Source organism: Aspergillus ochraceoroseus, assembly GCF_002846915.1.
Source record: "Aspergillus ochraceoroseus IBT 24754 chromosome Unknown P175scaffold_12, whole genome shotgun sequence".
Lineage (NCBI taxonomy): Eukaryota > Fungi > Ascomycota > Eurotiomycetes > Eurotiales > Aspergillaceae > Aspergillus > Aspergillus ochraceoroseus.
The window spans coordinates 84,107-103,736 of record NW_024468487.1 but is presented as its reverse complement, the minus strand read 5'-3'; the positions used below and the strand labels follow the sequence as shown (position 1 = coordinate 103,736).

At 49.0% G+C, this 19,630-nt stretch overlaps 7 protein-coding genes across 7 annotated transcripts; 2 read left to right on the top strand and 5 right to left on the bottom strand.

Moving 5' to 3' along the window:
• Window positions 1-56: 56 nt before the first annotated feature.
• Window positions 57-3,259, bottom strand: P175DRAFT_0446999 (transcription factor domain-containing protein; the record flags this gene model as incomplete). Its single annotated transcript, XM_040894376.1, has 8 exons — window positions 57-1,017; window positions 1,072-1,227; window positions 1,284-1,508; window positions 1,563-1,695; window positions 1,747-1,955; window positions 2,011-2,940; window positions 3,002-3,084; window positions 3,173-3,259. The coding sequence occupies 8 exons, from the start codon at window positions 3,257-3,259 to the stop codon at window positions 57-59; spliced, it is 2,784 nt and encodes a 927-aa protein (XP_040748422.1).
• Window positions 3,260-3,627: 368 nt separating this feature from the next.
• Window positions 3,628-5,023, bottom strand: P175DRAFT_0512530 (lactoylglutathione lyase GLO1; the record flags this gene model as incomplete). The annotated part of the gene is made up of 5 exons (XM_040898685.1): window positions 3,628-3,803; window positions 3,908-4,618; window positions 4,702-4,737; window positions 4,832-4,888; window positions 4,945-5,023. 5 exons carry the CDS (start codon window positions 5,021-5,023, stop codon window positions 3,628-3,630), a joined length of 1,059 nt encoding a protein of 352 aa, XP_040748421.1.
• A 1,749-nt stretch (window positions 5,024-6,772) lies between these two features.
• P175DRAFT_0536229 (uncharacterized protein) lies at window positions 6,773-7,847 on the top strand (the record flags this gene model as incomplete). Its single annotated transcript, XM_040900294.1, has 2 exons — window positions 6,773-7,152; window positions 7,220-7,847. The coding sequence occupies 2 exons, from the start codon at window positions 6,773-6,775 to the stop codon at window positions 7,845-7,847; spliced, it is 1,008 nt and encodes a 335-aa protein (XP_040748420.1).
• A 474-nt stretch (window positions 7,848-8,321) lies between these two features.
• Window positions 8,322-10,478, bottom strand: P175DRAFT_0487892 (PH domain protein). The gene is made up of 4 exons (XM_040895684.1): window positions 10,065-10,478; window positions 9,862-9,987; window positions 9,705-9,797; window positions 8,322-9,641 (listed from the first exon to the last, which is right to left on the bottom strand). The coding sequence occupies exons 1-4, from the start codon at window positions 10,197-10,199 to the stop codon at window positions 8,499-8,501; spliced, it is 1,497 nt and encodes a 498-aa protein (XP_040748419.1). The 5' UTR covers window positions 10,200-10,478; the 3' UTR covers window positions 8,322-8,498.
• Window positions 10,479-10,902: 424 nt separating this feature from the next.
• P175DRAFT_0541097 (uncharacterized protein) lies at window positions 10,903-14,065 on the top strand (the record flags this gene model as incomplete). Its single annotated transcript, XM_040900349.1, has 10 exons — window positions 10,903-11,278; window positions 11,344-11,639; window positions 11,703-11,977; window positions 12,049-12,251; window positions 12,302-12,460; window positions 12,526-12,623; window positions 12,684-13,004; window positions 13,061-13,243; window positions 13,335-13,914; window positions 13,995-14,065. The coding sequence occupies exons 1-10, from the start codon at window positions 11,203-11,205 to the stop codon at window positions 14,063-14,065; spliced, it is 2,262 nt and encodes a 753-aa protein (XP_040748418.1). The 5' UTR covers window positions 10,903-11,202.
• Window positions 14,066-14,989: 924 nt separating this feature from the next.
• On the bottom strand, window positions 14,990-17,060 carry P175DRAFT_0446939 (arrestin family protein; the record flags this gene model as incomplete). Its single annotated transcript, XM_040894374.1, has 5 exons — window positions 14,990-15,820; window positions 15,885-16,313; window positions 16,381-16,699; window positions 16,783-16,926; window positions 16,999-17,060. 5 exons carry the CDS (start codon window positions 17,058-17,060, stop codon window positions 14,990-14,992), a joined length of 1,785 nt encoding a protein of 594 aa, XP_040748417.1.
• A 970-nt stretch (window positions 17,061-18,030) lies between these two features.
• P175DRAFT_0109428 (SNARE domain- containing protein) lies at window positions 18,031-18,968 on the bottom strand. Its single transcript, XM_040892354.1, has 3 exons — window positions 18,905-18,968; window positions 18,687-18,795; window positions 18,031-18,610 (listed from the first exon to the last, which is right to left on the bottom strand). The coding sequence occupies exons 1-3, from the start codon at window positions 18,928-18,930 to the stop codon at window positions 18,452-18,454; spliced, it is 294 nt and encodes a 97-aa protein (XP_040748416.1). The 5' UTR covers window positions 18,931-18,968; the 3' UTR covers window positions 18,031-18,451.
• Between the last annotated feature and the right edge of the window lie 662 nt (window positions 18,969-19,630).

Sequence of the window (19,630 nt, the reverse complement as noted above, 5' to 3'; positions counted from 1 at the left end):
AAAGAAAGAAAGAAAGAAAGAAAGAAAGGGAATGTGCTTGATGTATACATATATATCTAGATCGAGACCGAGGAATCCCCAAGCGCATCTCCTCCGTCTGCACTTACGCCTGCGTTTCCATTCATCGGGGATTCCCACCAAGACTCGAGATCAGATAGACTAGGGAATCCCCCCTCGTCGCCATCTGAATGGCGACCATCCAGTGGTGGGAATGGAGATACGTCTCCTAAATTCTCCGAGAGGAGCCGGAGATCCGAGTCCCTGATCCAATCGAGGTCCCCCCCCGGCGCGCAGGAATTTAGTTGATGGGCTGAGATTATACCAGTCGAGTGCTGGGGTGGTTCGCTGTGGGGAAGCGAAGGTTCTAGCGAAGACAACGCCGTCGTGGTGGCTGTCGGATTCGGGATTGCGGAGAACGACGCGGAAGCGCGTTGAGGATGTCTGGGATGGCCCGGAGGTGTGACTTTGGATTTCTTACGAGAGGCAAGCTGCTCTGCATCTGGGACTCTTGGGGAGGACGAATGCGGGGCCAGAGCGTGGCTGCTGCTGCTGCTGCTGCTGCTGCTGCTCATTTGGCGTTTCGTGGCTCCTGACTGGCGCATGCGTGCTTGCCAGCGACGCTGGAGAGCGACGAGGAAGTCTCGGGTTCGTTTGGCGTTTTCAACGGACTGGCCTAGCTCGTCGAGCGCGCGGAAGCAAAGGTTCAAGTGGGCGATCATTTCGGGGCGGTCGCTCATCTCGAAGCCTGTTTTGCTGGAGAGCGGGGTGGTTGAGATGGTGACGTAGAGGAGCATGAGGGCGGCGCTGAAGATCATGGCGACGACTTGGTTGTTCATGCGGCGGAATGTGTAGTGCTTTTCGTAGATGTGAAGCAGACGGGCGATGGCTATTGAGGATTCGATGCACATTTTCCGAGCATGGTGGTAGCCAGGCCCCTGGCGTGGGCTGCGTGGTTGGATATAGCTTTTGGAAACCCAGGGTCTGTGGGCAAAGAGGACGATCTGGTGATATTGCATGCTGATATGGTTAGCTGTTGTTCGGGGGAGGTATGATCTGCGGGGACATACATACTGCAACATCAAGAGGTGAGGCAGTTTCGGCGCCGAATCATCGGCAAGGTCAATATCAAGAGTGGACGCCAGATTGGCTTTCCACGAAAACAGATCTTCTGTCACACGATAACAAAGTCTCTGGAGGTCGTGGCGCGGAATGTCCGAGCGTCCATATCTAACGTATGTTAGTTTTCCATTATCTTTCTAGACTTCAATCTGTTCGATGCATACAGGATATGACCTAGAGGAGAGATAATCTCCCACAGGACAGCGAACTGTCTGCTGATCAACTCGTTCGGGTTCTTCAATCCCCTGCTGAATATCGCTGATTTGACTGAAAGCCCATAGGGACGCCAGGTGCCTTCTTTTTTCGCAATCAAGTCCGACGCTGCTTTGGAAACAGTGATATCTCCGGCATTCATCCGGAAAGGCCGCCCCAGATAAAAGCCCCAGAAACTATACAAAGTCAGACATGCACAGGCCACTTATGGAGAATCGAGAGCAACTCACTGGTCCGCACAGTAACTCCCCCAAAACGCTAGGCGTCGTACATCCGCCTCGACAGTGCTCAGATCGCCTTTCTCAACATATGGGGTCATGTCCAAATGCAATCCAAGATCGAATGCAAGTCTCATCGACATTCCTAGGCTGGGGTTAATGTGCCACGTCTACGGTGTCTTTGAAACAACCATACCACTATAGAGCCACCCGCGCGCATCCCGGTTCGAAGATCCCTCGTGGCAGCTTAAAATTACAAGCGCTTGCACCGTGGCAACACAAGGCGAGTCTAGCTCGATTTCCAGAAGCGCCTTGGCTCTGTCTGCGAAGAACTCCGCTAGAGATTTAGGAAATGTAATGAAGGTAGCGTGGTATCGGGCTTCAAAGGCACTTCCAATGGCGCACCTAACCCTCAATCAACAAAGAGAAGAAGAAGAAGAAGACGGGATATTGGACTTACATGGCATTGGTGAGAACCTCGGAATAGAACGGGGTATCGTCCAATTCATCTCTCCATTTTGATCGAGCAATCATGTACATGTCTTTATCAACCACGTACGTACTGCTGTTCTGCCATGTAAAGTAGAGCTCTAATAGATGATCCTCCAGAGCCTGGTCTACAGGCTGTCCGACCCGGAGGTGATTCAAGATGTCCTGGCCATCGTGACGAACGGTACGTGCATCAGGGCGCTGGCGTTGCTGGGTAGCAGATACATCCACGAGATTAAGATTCGACGTGGCACCATAGAAGCGCAGGTGTCCGTCTCCCGCGATTTTCAAAGTTCCGATGCGATGAGATATTTGTTCGATGACATCCTTCTCTGCCTCGTCTTCCTCGCCACTATCGCTTTCCTCGTCTTTATCGTTTTGTGTCTGTCCGTACAGAGTTAGGGCTCCTGGTTGCTGTGCCACATCTGGAGACAGCTGCAGGCTGTCCGGGCTAAAGCTAGTATCTGAGAGTAACGGATGTCCCCCAGTTATGTTCGCGTATAGGGAATAATCCAAGCTCTCAGCAGGAGGGAAAGCCAAGTCCCATGTAGACTGGGGATACTGAAACCCAAGCAGGCTTATCGCATCCCGGATGGTGTTCTTCGCAGCGGATGCAGGATACGGGGTTTCGGAGATGTTCTGCGACAGGGGTGCATCTTCGACGGGGTTTTCCTTGGTGGATGACTGCCTATGACAAACAGGTACATGCTGCTTGTCGGAGGTTGGGGGGTCCTTTCGTCTAGCCAATCCATGGGGAATCCGAAGTGTCTCTAGGACTCTGTTGATACCCAACTCATCCTCCAGTTTCATGGCGGGGGGGTCCAAGCCATGGTCGTAAATGAATTGACAAAGCTGGTCAATCCGAGCAGAGAACAGTTCGGTTGCTGCGCGGAGAGAAACTCTGATGAGGGAATGGTTAGTTCCGAGTTCTCGAACTCGCACTCAAGACCTTACTTCCGTACTTTCGTTTGTCATCACCATGCTGATATTTGCAGGATTTCCCTTTTCTCTCACAATTGTGACAACGCGGGGAAGCGCCGTCACACTGAAGACCGATCAGTTCGTAGCTCAATCCATCCGCAGGGAGGCTATTAAAAAAAAAAAATAATCTCAACAGCAACAAAAGGTCGTACTCTGATTTTACTCTCCCGACAAGGAACACAAGCCGTCGTGACGTGTTTACGGGGAGGTCGTTTGGTCTTCTCCGTCCGAGACGACATAGTAGCCTGATCCGAGGGTAGTGAAGCAATATGGAGAAAGTGCAACAGAATAAAGACGGGGGCAGAAGAAGAACCAAGTCCAGGGAAGGGAGGAGGAAACCTTGGAAGCATTCATTCGTTCTCCTCTAGAGAAGTGTTCGCGGTAATCAATCAATTGAGGAATATTAGTCCCGCCTATAGGAAAAGATCCCATCCGGGAAAGAAACCCCGCGGGAGGAACCCTCACTATTTGATTATTGATCTCTGGATTATAGACTTTTGGAATTCAGACTTTAGAAAAAATAATCCTCATTAATTTTTCCGTATCATATATAGAGTAATCCTGGAGTTGTCCCGAGATCCCAGATCCAGATAAAAGAGAACCCCGCCTACCAGTTGCTGGTACGCTTCAGCGCCTCGTTCTGAACCACCTCGATCCAGTAGCCATCAGGGTCCAGGATAAAGGCCACATTCTTCATCCGGCCATCGGTCAACCGCTTCTTCCAGTTGACATTCAACGATTCAAACCGAGCGCAGGCCGCATCAAGGTCATCCACAGTAATGCCTAGAGATGGCTTATATTAGCAGAGGTCTCACCAAAAAAAAAAAAAAAGATAAAAAAGATAAAAAGCTCGAAAGAGGAGGAGCAAGGATATAGAGTCCGCTTACAGATGTGACCGAATCCTTGAGGCTCAGAGTTGCCGTCGTGGTAGACCTTTCCTTCCTGTTTCTCGGTGCCGTAGTTCCAGGTCAGCTCGAGCAGACCCTCCCACTCAGCGACCGGGTTTCTAGCGCCCTCCTGCACTTTCGGGTTGGAGGCGGGATATCCCAAGAAATAAAGGTTGAAGGCGGCATCCTTGTTCTCGGACATGCGCACCTGCGTCATGCCCATGACTTCCTGGTAGAACTTTAAGCTTGTCTCTGCGCACTTGACGCGGAGCATGGTGTGGTTGAGGCGATACCTGCTAGGATCCGTAGTAGTGGTGAGGTTCTCATCAGCGCGGCGAATAATCTCAACCCAGTAATTATCGGGGTCCTTGACGAAGGCAATATTCTTCATCCGACCGTCCGTGAGCTTCTTCTGGAAGGGGTATCCAGCATCCTCGAGTCTCTGGCAGGCCAGCTCGATATTGTCAACCGAGATAGCAATGTGTCCAAAGCCGCGGTAGGGTTCAGTGTTGCCGTTAACCACGCTATAGTTGGGGTCATTCTCCGTGCCATAGTTGTGGGTGAGCTCCAACACGGCGTTGCGATCCGTCCAGTGGCGGTCCCCTTGCAACGAGTTTGGCCCGCTGTAGGCAAGGAAATACAGCGAGAACTTATTCTCCGGAAAGTCTAGCTGTTGAATCTGGCTGAGGCCCAAAAACTGATAGAATTCCACTAAACCGAGACAACCCCAAGGTTTCGTAAATCTCACAATTCTCGGGACAAAGAATGAGGAATGAGCGTGTCGTCAAACTCACATGATTTCTTTGGGTCTTTGACCCGAATCATAGTGTCTGCGTAGTGATAAATGAGCCACTGTCAGTGCCCAACATTTCCAACACCATGTGATGAGGCCCAAATGTGGCCACAAAGCAGGAAAATACTAACGATTGAGTTTATACTTGGATGTATCGGTAGCCATGGTTGCGAGTGAGCGATTTGCACCTAGCGCACGCATGTGAGTATTCCGGCAGCATCCTGAGTGGGGGAGGAATGCAGACCTGGGACAATGGAAAATCTTGGAACGAAGATGCTGAAGAAGGATGTAGGAAAAGACGAGAGAGCGCGTTTAGCGAGCATCGAGGAGGGAGGAAGGTGAATGAGTCTAAAGGTGGGGGGCGGGGGGAAGATTTTTGTCTCCGGTATCAGGCTCTTCCGTCATTGGTAAATCGATCTGCTTTAGAATTTGAGGTGTTATCCAGGTCAGTATCCTCTCATTATACCTAATCCAATCATCTTAACTACTTAGTTAACTACCTACCAGGTGATACCGTGATGATACATCCTAGGGAGGTAGACCAGATAGTAGTTACGGAAGAATCGGGGCAACCACGCCACACCCTGAATTCTACGATCCACAATCAACCCATGTGGATTTTCAACTACAGGGGTTCTCCCGTTCTTCTGTCGGAGAATCCCTGAACGTCTTCAAGACCAAGAGACCCCTCCTGCTCTCGAGTTCTTCAAGCTAAGTTTTGCTTCTAATGGTGCGGTCCAATCACTGATGATGGCTGACATTTCAGCGACTAGGTACACCAGACTAGACCTTGCTGCAGGAGATCAAAAGAGGGCCGAGAAAAAGAAATCATGCTTTTGTACGGGATTTTTACCAGCAGATGCGCTACTATTTCTTGAGGAGGTCATCAATAGAGCACGCGGCAGTCACGGTTAACACAAAAAAAGGGGGGGGTAAGATTTTTCGATTCTGAAGAGCTTCATTGGACGAGAAAAGCTCGGACGGTATGAAGGGGAGAGCGACGACTAATATATCTTCATTCTATCAGGTAACAGGAATATGGCCGGTTGATATTAAGAATACTGGAGGAATAGTTAACTAGGTACCTACTGTCACTAATCTGCCCCGTTGGATAGATATCATAGGTAGATGCCTCGGAAGTATAAAAAGATGCCGCGTGACCTGAAATCAGACAGATCAATAGCCAGTCCTTGTGAAGAGTTATGATTTATATTATTATTATTATGATACTCTGTTAATTCTATATGGGCTGACGTTTTTTGTGTGGGCATAAGGCAGCATTGCAACTATACCCAATCTGGCTATCTCGTAAGCTCTCGAGCGACACAAAAATAACTAAAGGACAGGAAGAATCTAGAATCCAACCTCATATCCTCAATATATCCTCAACCTGACCTATCTAATCTACTTTCCACCTGGCGGGTGACAGGTAGACTGATCTTCTCTGTGGTAGGTGCATCTCTCTTTTCTGATATTCTTCCCCCAACTCATCCGAGAAATCATCGTCCTGCTACCATCTCTATCCCAAAGACTATCCACATTTCTTGTCATTCCACGCAACTTACACCCTTAGTCCACGCTTTATCTTTCCTTTCTCCTTTCGTTTCTTTTTATTTGGCCCCAATTTTTATTTTAGTTTCGTTTGTTTCGTTTTCTTTCTGATTTTTCTCCTCCTCTCATTTGGTGGCTTTGCTCAGTTGGGCTCCTCCCTGCCCACGACACCTGTATGTAGCCTTGTCCTATTCCCTGACTTGCATCAGCCTGGCTCCCCACGTTCTTAAATTTTTCATTTATGCAATGACTTGGGAGATCTTAAGGCTAAACTCCGCTTGGAGCGCCCCGTTCATTCCCTGGCTGGATTCTTAGTGAAAAAGGCCTTGCTCCCCCCCCTGTTTGTCTGTCCCTCGTGTCACTACTTATAGTAAGCACTCGTGTGGACTCAGGGCCAATATCTTCCGTGGTCTTCTCTCTTCCTCTACTATCTATCTGCCTTGCGCTTCATATATTGTTGTTCCCTCTTGATTCTCCTCCCTTCATCTTCCCCTATCATCATCACCCTCCAAGGCGGCAACATGGCTGAATTTGAGCATCCAGTTCGATCTGGGTTTTCAACCTCTAAACCTGGTGGCATTTACGACCCTTACCATCATCCATATTGGGCCCACAGCCAGGTTCAGTACGCGCAGAATCTTCTCGAGTACTCAGAAGAACCTATCGAATACGACTACGACGATAGGGATTACTGGGATAATTCTTTCTTCTTCCCCGAAGACTGTTCTTGGCCCCCTTCCAAGGGCTGGGAGATAGACGACGATCATTCAGAAGAGGATACCACCATTGGAGACGACGACACCATGATTCCCGGTCTTCCCGATATCAAAATGCTGGATGCAGAGGCCCTCAGCGACCTCCTAGAGGACAACCTTTCCCCACCGGAAATCACCTCCATCCTGTACGGAAACATTCTTCCTATCGTCTTCCTTGAGCGATCTTGCTACTGACTAGACCTGTCCTTGTAGAGTGTTTGCTACCAATGGGGCCATCTTCGCCTATGCCTCCTCTCTCCCCTCCCGACAACTACGTAACCTGAGCGCTACCTATGGAGCCGCATATACATGCTACGCAAAGAACGCCTCCAGTGGTAATCTCACCGGTGTAAACCCAGCCAGTCACCCGTCATCATATGTCACAGCCCAGTCTGTATCCCTGGGCGGTGTAGGTTCAATTGTTTTTGAGCTTGATGACCTGGTTGCAGTCGTGACCAGGATTGCGGACAAGGTCCTTCTTGCTGCCGTCGGGCCGTCTAAATCAGGGGACGTAGCAAATGCCAACCCCGACGATTCGTCAGCAAATGTCGACGATCCGGCACTTGCAGAACCCACTAGCGCCAACGGCACGTCTGCCACACCTACCAATGGTACTACCCCGAACAGCGCCGCCTCCCGCAACCATCACTTCGATAACATCGCAGACGCTCTACTCGAATCGCAATACGAAGTTGATCGCTCCCGCGACCTTGCGCGCCTCTCCAGCCTCAACCTCTCCGCCTCCCCCTCCATTCTTCTCGCGTTGGAGTCCAAATCCGCAGCTTTGGGGAGATTCCTCAGCCAGAAACTCGAGGATCTCGAGAGCCCTGAAGACTTCTAACCGGACCCAACCTCTTTCCCTCTTCTCTCCTCTCGTCTCCTCCACCCCTTTCTCACTTCCACCCACTCTTATGTTCTTTTAAATGTACCCATGTACCCCCTGTTTCAATGTTAACATAACCTACGTTGCACACCAACCCAGTCTTGTAAATGTGAATATGAATAAATAACCCTATGTTCATGTATGATTTCCTAACCCTCCATCATTGTTCTCTCTCCTAAAAAAAAAAAAAAAATTTCTTCTCCAGCGTTTTCATACTCATCCTATCGTCTTTACCTTCCACCCCACATGTATCGGGATTGGTGTTCAGAATTTTAGCATATTTGGAGTGTTTTGTCTCTCGTGTCTTTCATAGCACTACATATACTAGTTACATTGCATGTATACCAGGGAAATCACAACCTTGGTAGCTCTTCTCCAAATTTTTTTTTTTTAAAAAAAAAAAAAAAAAAAAAAAAAAAAAAAAGGCCAAACAATGAATATCCAGAGGATATAAACTGGTTATCTTTTATTAACAGATACCCAAAAGGGCAAACAAAAATGCATGATGATACTATATAAGGTTAGTGAGAAGCAAAATATAGCTCATGTATTTAAAAAAAAAAAGCAAAGACATTTATGTTCTTAATTCGTTATGCTTGGTAATGTCATTCAAGCGTGCTCAGTAGCAACTTCGGTAGCCTTCTCCGTTACCTTTTCTGATACAGGAGATGTTACAGTCTCTGCTACGCTGCTAGCTGTGGCAGCCGTATTGCTGGGGATTGAATCCTTTTCCAGGTAGGCAGGCGGCTGATGAGTAGCAACTGCAGGGCTGCTAGGCACGATGGGAGACACAGCGGCGGCGGCGGCGGCGGCCACGGTGGTGGCTATAGGGCCGCGGGTGGCATCCTTAAGGATATTCCACCATTTCTCTGCATCGCGTGCAGATGGAGCCTTGAAGCTCAACTCAGAGCTAGCGTGGAAAGCATTTCCCACGACACCACCCGAAACGTCCTTGCCCTTGACCGTGAACTTGTTGCCATCGATGGCTCCAACTAAGCAGTCGGGGAGGTACAGGGACAGCTCAGGACTGGGATCCTTGCGAAGGTCGTCGTTGTCTTTGAGCTCATGGAGATAGCGGGCGGGGGTGATGACATAGTAACCAGTGCTATAGCCTTTAAGGACTGTACGAGATTTACGCTCTAGGGATCCTTCAATCAGCGGCTGCGTTGTCCGATGATCTTGGTTAGGGAAGCTGATGTTTGCGAGCGACCGTGGTGGCGCATCAGGGTCGACCAGGGTGGAATCGTTTCTGGTGATAAAATTCACCCACTCGAAATCGGGGGGGATCCTTTGCACAGTGCCGAGCATGTCGGCATACATGGTCTTCTGGCGATCCGACTGATTGCCCATGAACTCGACGAGCTGTTCCAGGGCACCTTGGATGGTCTGTAGGATGTGTGCCTCAAACTGTTGGAAGTTGTTCTGCACAACGATGATATCCTGTCGGTTATTATTTTCCTCGATAACCTGCTTGTTCAGGCGGTGGACAACGCCACGGCGCAGGATATATGGATCGTGCGAGGCGTCCACCTTGCTTCCAGAAGTTGCATCGAGGGCAGACGTGTTCTGGGTGAGGAGATCGATATGCTTCTGGGTAGTATTCCGGGCCCGTTCGACGGCCTTCGCACCCTTTGACGCGCCAGTCTGAAGCTCGCTCGACTTGACCTTGATATCCTTGTGGAGCTTCTCCAGAATGGGAAGCACAACGGTCTTGAGATTTCTTTCGCCGTCAAGACACAGGTTGGCCATTCCCTACACGTTGAACCATAGTTTAGTAAACGACATTAGTAATTGCCGCGACAGAATATCCCGTACCTGGGTGTTGGAACGGACGCTCTCGAAGAAGGAAGACACTCCTCCCGCGCTCTGAGAAAAATGGTGGCCTTCTTTGAGTGGTTCATTCACCGTCTGTCAAGTTCCCTAAAATCAGTATTTTTGTCAAGAGGTGAGGGTGTCGAGTAGCGGTGCGCACCTTTAAAATCTTCTCAAAATCCTTCGACATGGATTTCTGCACCTTTGAAGTGGCAGAAACATAATCCTCCAGGTATCCACACATGTGTTTCCAGGCTCTGAGACGTTCAAGAAGAAGGTTGGTAGTCTAGACACGCAATTCGACATTAGACTTCGCTGATAATACGAGGGGGGGGGGGGGGGGTTGAGGATAAGTGTGCATACCTCATTGCTGTCGGAGCCGGGAATTGCTTCATCATCACTCATTGAGGCGCGGCGCTCGAAACCGCTGATGGTGCTCCTCAAAGTTGACGAGCGGTGGGGGAGCTTCTTGTCCACAGGACTACTAGTCGTCGACATGACTGTGGGAGAAGATGAATTGATCGGAGGGGAAGATCAGAAGGAGCTCGAGAGAAGACCGATCGATGGTGGGACAAAAGGGGGGTAGCAGTTCGTGGTTAGCGTGGTGTAAATTAGGAGGATTTGTATGATGGCAGAGTGGGGGTCAACACATCATCCTAATCAACCCAAGCAGCTGAAAAGAATAGGATTAACGATGGAATAGTAAATACTCTGTAGAAAAGGATGGGATAAAAGAAGGAGAATAAGAATATGGACAAAATAGAGACTCGGGTACTTCTTGAGATGGAAGAGAAACAATGATATACATAATAAAATAATGGCGGCGGGTTTTTTTTCCGTTGGGTGGAAAAGGCGATCGTCACCGCCTTCCTGATTGAGGAAATATCCTCCTTGCATTTTTCCGGGCCAAAATGGTACATCCAGTACTCTTACCAGTTAATATAACTAGACTCCCATGGATCCGCTGCAGCCACACATGGCCACCGGTTCATCCGTTTATTGTGGAAATCTATTAATTGTCCAGGCAGAAAGATCATAATCCAGTGATAATGCCATTTTTGTGTCTCCAAATCCAAGACCCGCGGGGCCTTCTTTAGCTCTACAAAGCTTAGCAAAATCTTAGCTTTTGAGCCCAGATGAACGAACTGAATCTGAAGGAAACTCTTTCGGATCCAAGCTTGATTGAATTCTTCGTCATCCTGCCCGTGAATCACTAGCTGGTGAAATGTCTCCAAAACGACTCCGAAAGCCCTCACTCATACAGAGAGGCCCACTAAAAACCCACTTAGGTACTGAATAATTCCAGGGAATTGGATGCGACCACTCTCGAGGTTTGCCGAAAATTGCCGTATCTGATCAAGATGCTCATTTATGTACAAGCCATCGCCCCCTAACTGATTTTTTTTCCCGTGATAATCTTATCTGATGGTGTAGTGTACAGAGAGGTGCACATATCTGATCCGAGCCAGATCTTTCTTTCACTGGGAGTCGTACCTCGACCATGGAGGTGAAACCCACACAGCTGAGTGTCGCCAACCAGGAGCAGAAGGAGGCTGAGGTGGACAAGGAGAGTGGATGTGAGCTTCCTCCCAACTATTTTCTATTCCCCTGTGATGGATCTTGTATGCTCATTCGGGTTCAGACGACGAACAGACGGAAAACTTGCTCCGAGCAGCGGGGATTGGCATCCAGGAAGATGGCCCAACGCAGTCGGCCCTGACCCTCCGCATGTGGGTGCTGGGGATTAGTTTCTGCGTGGTTGCGAGTGGATTGAACACCCTTTATACCTTGCGAAACCCATCCATCACAGTCTCGACTTCCGTCATCCTTTTGCTCGCGTATCCGCCCGGCAAATTATGGGAGATGTTCGTTCCTGCTTGGCAGGTATCGCTTGGTTGGTGGTCTTTCAACCTCAATCCAGGACCATTTAATCAAAAGGTACGAGGATCGGGAGTGCTGTTTGTCTCCTACTAGCTATACTGACTATATCTCTACAACCAGGAACATATCCTCATCTATATCATGTCTAACCTGTCCATCTACGTTCGTCTTACAGCAGACGTCTTGACCGAACAACAAATGTTCTTTGAGTATAACGCGGGATGGGGCTTCCAAATCCTCATCACCCTTGCTACCTTTCTCGTGGGCTTTTGCCTCGCCGGCTTATTTCGTTCGATTGTAGTTACACCGCGCGAATTGGTGTGGCCGGGAGTATTGAGTACCACGGCCCTCACTGCAACACTTCATCGAGCCGGAGAAACGGGTTTCCAAACAAAGTCAGTCCAGTCTCTCTTTAATTTGTAGAACGATAATCTGACAAGAAACCAAAAAAACACAGCGAGTACAGTCATCTAACCTGGAAAATCTCCCGATATGCTTTCTTCGCTCTGGCCTTTTGTATTTCATTCTGCTGGTACTGGCTTCCGGACTTCGTCTTTCCAGCTCTAAGCTACTTCACGTTCCCCTGTTGGATTAATCCCAAGAGTCCTGTCGTGAACCAACTTTTTGGAATGAAAACTGGAATGGGTCTCCTGCCGTTGACTTTTGACTGTGCGTGAATTTTTCTCCATCGAAGAGCCCAAGTTAACTGTTATCACCAGGGAGCCAAATAGCTTACGTCGGGTCTCCGCTACTCATCCCATCGTGGGCTATCTTGAATGTGTTCGGATCGCTTGTGTTCTGGGTTTGGATTGTGGCTGTTGCTTGCTACTATACCAACGTGTGGTATTCCGGACACCTTCCTTTCCAGAGCTCCTCTGGTACATCTTCATAACAACTCCAAGCGGCAGCGACGTAAGAGACGCTAATATGGGATATAATATAGTTTTCGACAACACGGGCGCGGTTTATAAAGCCGTAAAGATCGTGAACAAAAAATCTAGATATGTCCTGGATCCAAAGAAATATGAAGCATATTCTCCGGTATGTTCCAGTGTGTCCTTCTCCATCAAAGCAGATGAGCCCGTTATACTCATCTCTTAGGTTTTCCTGCCGATAACCTACGCAATGAACATGTTCGGTTTATCCTTTGCCACGCTGAGCGCACTCCTGGTTTGGATTGTCCTCGAGAAGGGGAGTGTTATGGTTGCGGCAGCGCGTCGGGTTCAGCAAAGGCTTTGGTTTTCTCGATCCAAGGACCCAGCCCCTGCGGAGTGTCTGTCGGATGTACCTTCGTGGTGGTATCTAGTTGCAACCGCAGTGGCGTTGTTTCTGTGTATATTTTCTGTTGAGTACTGGCATGTTGAGCTACGATGGTACGGTGTCCTTCTGGCTTGGGCTGTAGCGCTCGTGTTCTTCTCGCCGGTAAGTTTTTCACTCGCTTCTAACTACAAAGACCTCGCAATAACCCCATTATACAGCTCGCCTTGGTCTACGCAACATCCAACCTGAAAATCAAGATCGATGTCTTTTGCCGCATCATAGCCGGCCTGGTCTTCAAAGGACGAGTCTTGGCCAACATCTGGTTCTTCGACCTTGGATACATCACCACCATCAAGGGCTTATACTTTTGTCAAGACATGAAACTTGGAATCTACCTTGGGGTGCGTCTCTCTCTCTCTCTCTCTCTCTCTCTCTCTCTCTCTCTATATCCATTTCTCTACCCCTACACGTACATAAAGCTAACCATCGCAGATCCCCGCTCGACAAGTCTTCCTCGTGCAATGCGTCGGAATGGTCGCCGGCACGCTCAGCAGCGTCGGAGTCCTCAACTGGGCCCTCAACCACATCGAAGGCGTCTGCACCCAGAAGGCCGTCAACGGATTCAGCTGCCCCTACTCGCGCATCCACTTCAACACAAGCTTGATCTGGGGCGCCATCGGGCCGCGCCGCTTCTTCAACAATGACATCGGATACAGCGCCCTCCTCTATTTCTTCATCATTGGCCCCGTCCTCGTGATCGCCGTCTACCTCCTTCGTCGACGCTACCCGAACTCTCTCTGGGAGAAGGTCCACGTCCCGCTCTTCCTCGGCGGACTGAATTATCTCCCCCCGGCCACGGGCACCAACTATAGCAGCTGGGCCATCACGGGGTTGATTTTCGGCTACCTGATCCGGAAACGACTGTATGCCTGGTGGTACAAGTATAACTTTGTCCTGAGTGCGGCGCTGGATTCCTCCGTGTCCATCGCGGGGGTGGTCATTTTCTTCACCATTTTCTTCACGGGCGCGTCGTCGCATTTCAGCTGGTGGGGGACCAAGGTCTACAAGGCGAGTCCGCTCCGTCACTCCTAACCTACCTCAGCTGTTCTACTCTCGCTACTACAGAATCCGTTGGAGAATGCTAACTGCTAGAGCAGGAGACCTGTGACTGGAAGGGCTGTCCTCACTTGTCGCTGCCAGAGGACGGCAAGTTTTATAAATAAATAAATGATCGCATGTATTATAACACCATCAAAGAACTGGTTTTCTTTTATACCCTTAGGGAAAGGATTCATTCCGTTAATTATATCCTCACTAGGTAGTTCCCTACCCTAGTCTTTACTTAACTATTTACATTCAAGTTATTAACAGGCTATGGCATCTTTTCTTTATATATGTATGTATGTATGTATGTATGTATATAGTATATATTTCTTGAGAACCCACCCTACCTTGCAATAAAATACAATACCATAATATATAATATATTCTCAATCTTGATAGAGGAATAAAATCGCAAGTCTCGCCTTCCTTAACCTTACCTACTAGCTACGGTATAAAACTCAAAAGTCTCGACCATCTCAGTAATAACTCATAAAATTAAAGAATCGTGCGTGTCTATAATGCTAAAGAAAGGAGATCCCCAGATACACGTGCATAACTCGTTTGGAATCCGTGGTCGTCAATTTTGCCCATAACTTAGGTACTAGACTAGGTAGGTACTAGAACCGATTTTCACAACCGTCTATAAAACGCCGCCCACACACTGCCACGAAAGCATTCTCTGCGAAGAGACCAGACCAGACCAGACCACACCACATGTTGCTTGCTCATGAATGACAGACAATATAAATACAAAAATGAACCGGGGCTGCCCTTTTCTTCTTCTTCTTCTTCTTCTTCTGTGGATTAGGAGATGCGAATGTAAAGCTTCGAGCGTCCAGCGCTGAAATAGTCGTAATGGGTAATGGGTAGTAGGTAGTAGGTAGTAGTCGAATTAATATATGAATCGAAATAGTGGCTGGAGGCCCCCGCCCCCGGTAGTACGGGAGCGTAATCTGGTTCAGGCCGGGAAGAATAAAACAAATATACTGCCGAAATGGAGCATGTCTCAAATCGCCATCACAGAAATAAGAACGCTTCGGGGGTTAAACCCTAGCGCGGTTTTGGACTAGACGAAGCCTGCGCTCCTCGTCAACACTTTGGCCGGAAGGGCGAGAATGAAGAAAACTGGGCCGAGAGGGAAGTACATCGATCGGGGAAAAGTAAGAGTCCATACGGCCAACACTGCGGATATACGCCTGCTGTGGAGACTGGGGGGCGGAGATTTGGACATTCTCTGCAATCACCGCTTGATAGTCGGGCAATCCACTGTCGTGTGGGCGGACAGAACTGCGGACGGCAGTCGAATAGCTCGGAACACGGCTCAGACTCTCCAGCTCGAGATACTGGGGAACAAAAGGCGTTGCCATTCCCGATGGGACAGGGTCGTGGTCGTGGTCGACTTCGTCCGAGGTTCGTCGGGAAATTTCAGGGCTTGCGGGACTGTGGGTATTGGAGCCCGAAGGAGGACCGTGTAAGTCGACGGGCACTATCAGGCCCTCACTCTCCAAGGAAGAGGAGAGAAAACTATGTCCGTTGGCGTGGAGACTCGATAGACGGCTATGTAGAGCGGAGGCCGAGATATCAGTGTTGGTCAAGGCGTTCATGGAAGCTAGGTTTTCGGCGGAGAGATTGCGACTTAGGGTGCCGAATGGGGTGCCAGGGCCACTTCCAGGGCCCGGGGTGCGGTATCCAGATGGATCAAGTTCGCTGTACAATTGATCGAACTGGTGTTCCCCGTACAACGGAGGAGCTTGATGGGCGAACTCGTCGGCGGCTCTCTGGGTGGACTGAGGGGTCTGGTCGATGAGATTGTTATTCTCATCAATCGCGAGGTTCGGGGAAATAAAGATGGAAACTGGCAGTGTCGCACGGAGCTGCCCCACAAAAAAAAAAAAAAAGATTAGCATTGTCTTGGTTGTCAAGAGATTTGGTCCGTACCTCGCTAATATGACCATCAGGGTTAAGCAGTTGAACTCGGAACTTCAGTTTGTGTCTGATTTTGATTCCCCTTGTATCTGTGTCCTGCAGGCATCGTGTCAAGGTCTTGGGTAGATCCAATAACCGCGAGAATTGATATCCTTCCGCTTCTTCGTCTATGATTTCCAGGCCGTTCTCCTGGTCGAGAGTATGTTCATCATTTATAATGGTCCGGGTATTTTTATATGTATTGCGAATCGAGTCGGGGTCTTCAGGGTTGAGGGTAAGGTCGTGGGTCTCAATGAGTTGGGAAACAATCTGGCCGATTTCAAGTCCCTTGAGCAAAGGGATTAGTTTGAAATCTACCCGAATAGAAGTCCCGAAGATAACGGCCTTAGTAGGCGTGCTAATCGAGTATTCGATTTTGTTTGGCCAGATATTTTCCACGGACTAGGTACACATGGTTAGTGGAAGCCATGCAAAAAAAAAAAAAAAAAAAAAAAGGGGGGGCGCATACCATCGCGTGCGACAACTCCAGGGCGCTGGGCTCCAGGGTTCGAATAATCCGTAGCGGTTTTCGACCAATGATATCCTTGGCGTATTTGCGCCCTATTTCAGCCTTGAAGCGATAGGTAACATAGGTGTCACTCAAGCCCTCGACACTCTCGGGCATGGATCCCTCCAGAATGACGTTGAACGGGTATTCATAGTTGCCAGCCGGGAGGACCTCCGTCTTGCTTTTACCCGCGTCGCGGAATCTCCATGTCTTCTCGTAGAATACACGCTCTCTCCAGGATTTTCGGCCGCCTCCGGCAGAGCTCGATGGCAGGTGCCAGCTAAGTGAGACCAGGCTGTCAGCAATGCCATGTGCGCGGGTTAAGCCGCCGGAAAAATATCCGAGGTCGCATTCATTACTCACCAGATGCGGGAGATACCAGTCAAATGCAGCCGGATATGCTTGATGGACAAGGGTTCGGACAAGCAGAGAACGAGTTTCCCACTCAGATGGGCGCTGGCAGCTTCCTGTTCACCTCCACGAAAGACAATATAATCTTCATCCAAACTGGGGGGGGGGGGTCACGAGATTAGTTGGATCTGGGCATAGGACGGGGGATCGCAGGCGCTGAAAACTCACCGGATATCAAAGTACTTTGCGTGACTTGCACTGCCGCCACCACTGAAGAAACTGAGGGCCATGGCGGATCGACAGGACACAGCCACTCAGGGCAGCAAAGGGGAGGAGGATTTGCGACGACAGAGAGGGTAGAAAAGGGAGGAGGATTTGCGACGAAGAATCTAGCGGGAAAGGGAAGAGGAAGAAAAAGAAGAAGAAGAAGAAGAAGAAGATGAGACCGATCTCCGTGATTGGAATCAGAGTTGAGAAATGCTTCGGGTCCCAGTGAAAGAGGTGGGGGGGGAGAAACTTGGAACCAAAGCAGCCGTTTCCGTCAGGGAAGTGAGAAGAAAGGAAAGAAGCGGTCTTTAATAATACCATATTAATTCATGTTATCTTTTCATTTATTTTATTAGCGGGTCCGAGGCAGATCTCTATCATTAGGGAGTTACATGTCTATCTGTACAGGATTTACTCATGACTTACCGTCGAGTTATATCCATCCCCTACCAGTACATGCACAACATTGCCTGATTATGATATGATGATTGGTGGCATGATAATCTGACGAACAACCAGAGGGGAACTTTTCACATGTGAGATAATAATAAGGGTCGAGAGATTCATCGGATTCTCGCGGAGAGAGTAACAGTATGCGATGCTATTATTATACCGGTATATGTCTAGACTGTACAGACTCTCGGCCCGAGCTTCCTCCTGGTCGAGAAAAGAGCTCATGATATCATGACGGATCACTGTTCTCCAGGCTACAGAGTATGGATGCAGATAAATAGTTCCGGAGGACATATCTCCTGGTGTACAGGGTACTCTTGTACATACTCCGTACACCTCCCCGGTTTCACCGCGTAACGCGCGAAAAAAAAAGAATGTAGATCAATCAACCCAAAAAGTAATTGATGCTGATTACTCGGCATGCCGACCGAGTAATCAGGTCAAGGTATCTGGATTCTGAAAGTGAAACCCGTGGTTAAGATATCAGAACGGATCTAAGAATACTACTAGTAGTACCCTAGTGGATACATAGGCAGACAGAGCCACTCACTCCTACACCGACAGCCAGAAAAGGAGAGGGAAATAAGGGATGAGGGAAATATTTCCCTATCTTTCCCTCTGGCCTGAAGTCGCCAATCGATGCAGGTGTCGGTGACACATGGTCAATGGGCCAGAACAGTCGATTTGGCGGCGTATCTACAGGATCGATTATTTCGACGGGAACAACTCGAGATATATACGATCTAATGTATTAATAGAGTCCCAGCAGCATCTCGACCCGCAAGATGACCCTCCAGGACCAAGTAGAGACACAGAGAGACAAGCAAGGATAAAATCAAATCATGTCCCAAGCAAGAGTCTTGAGAGGACGGACCACGGACCCATACCGTACGGCGTATACACAATCGTTCCGGTCCACCCGCAAGGCAGCCAGGAGCAACCACGGACTCCCCTCCCAGCTCTAGAAAATCCACCCCAGTATCAACCACAACAACACCCCGGCTCCAACCACAATGCCTGCGATCTTCAGCACCGCCACGGTATCGCCCTGTCGCGCCATCCGGGTGAGTCGATTCGCGCTCCCTTTGAGATTCGTCGATAGCGACGAAAACACCTGGTTCTGCATTTGCGGCATAGGTCAGCTATCTCTCCCCTGTGACCGGAAAACAGAAATCAACCAAGGAATACAAACGAACCGAATGATCCAGTGTATCTTGGTCACGAGCATTATCGTATATATCAATCGTCACGGACTTCAGCGCCGATACTTTGCTCGATAAAGAGTTCAGGAGGTCGTTGTTTTGTCTATCGGGGTTTCTTCGTTAGTGTTTCCCCTTCCCCCCGCTTTCTCCTCAGTTGTTCTCAACCGAAACAGAGAAAGGAGATATAGAGGACAAATCAGTGGAAGACGTACTGTTCACGTTCGTAGGCGTCCGCCATCTTGGGTGGGATCGGATGACAGTATTCCAGCCAGGGGCTGAGCTGATCTTTTCGGGTTTCTTGAAAATGACTGGACGTGGCTGAGGCGCGCTCTCTATATTAAACCAAAAGAGTGTAGTGACGATCAGTTGGTCTGTTCAAAAGGAAAATGCGGATTGATGTCCGTTCTGGATACCTGGACATTCGGGAATCGGGACATCAACGCCCAAGTCGATGACGAAGTTGCGTTTGGGTCACGTGATACTCCGCCGCCACCATGAAGGAACCACGGTGTGTAGAGGAAATATAAATAAATTCGTTACGCACTCTGCTATGATACATATCGTATCCGAAAGCGACTAACCACAAGAGCCACCCTTAAACTGTGTGGCGTACTTACTGGCCACGGGAAAGATACGATACTCAAAAGAAATAGCAGCAAGTAAAGAGATGATGCATCATCAGCCGTCAAGTCAATTGAGAACAGGATAAAAATGCATAACCAGGACGTTAAGACAGTATGAAGTGAAGCCAAATCAATATAACCCCAGACGCTATGCGAACAAATCAAGCCAAGGTAATAGGTCATGTCGTGCGCTACCTTTTCCTCTCTCGTAATATTGAAAGGCGCGCTATATAAAGAGGCAGCCACACAGTATCACTGTGCATATTCTTGTTCCCCCCCCCCCAGGTGCGGAGAAATGACAATCCACGGTTCTCA

Excerpts from the sequence above, each read along its gene's own strand:
- P175DRAFT_0487892 (XM_040895684.1), bottom strand. The coding sequence starts at position 10,199 with ATGTCGACGACTAGTAGTCCTGTGGACAAGAAGCTCCCCCACCGCTCG. Across the intron at positions 9,798-9,861 it reads ATTTTGAGAAGATTTTAAAG|ACGGTGAATGAACCACTCAA; the intron begins GTGCGCACCGCT and ends GGAACTTGACAG. Across the intron at positions 9,642-9,704 it reads GCGTCCGTTCCAACACCCAG|GGAATGGCCAACCTGTGTCT; the intron begins GTACGGGATATT and ends TTCAACGTGTAG.
- P175DRAFT_0109428 (XM_040892354.1), bottom strand. The coding sequence starts at position 18,930 with ATGGCGGACGCCTACGAACGTGAACA. Across the intron at positions 18,796-18,904 it reads GACGCCTACGAACGTGAACA|ACAAAACAACGACCTCCTGA; the intron begins GTACGTCTTCCA and ends AAACCCCGATAG. Across the intron at positions 18,611-18,686 it reads AAGATACACTGGATCATTCG|AACCAGGTGTTTTCGTCGCT; the intron begins GTTCGTTTGTAT and ends CCGCAAATGCAG.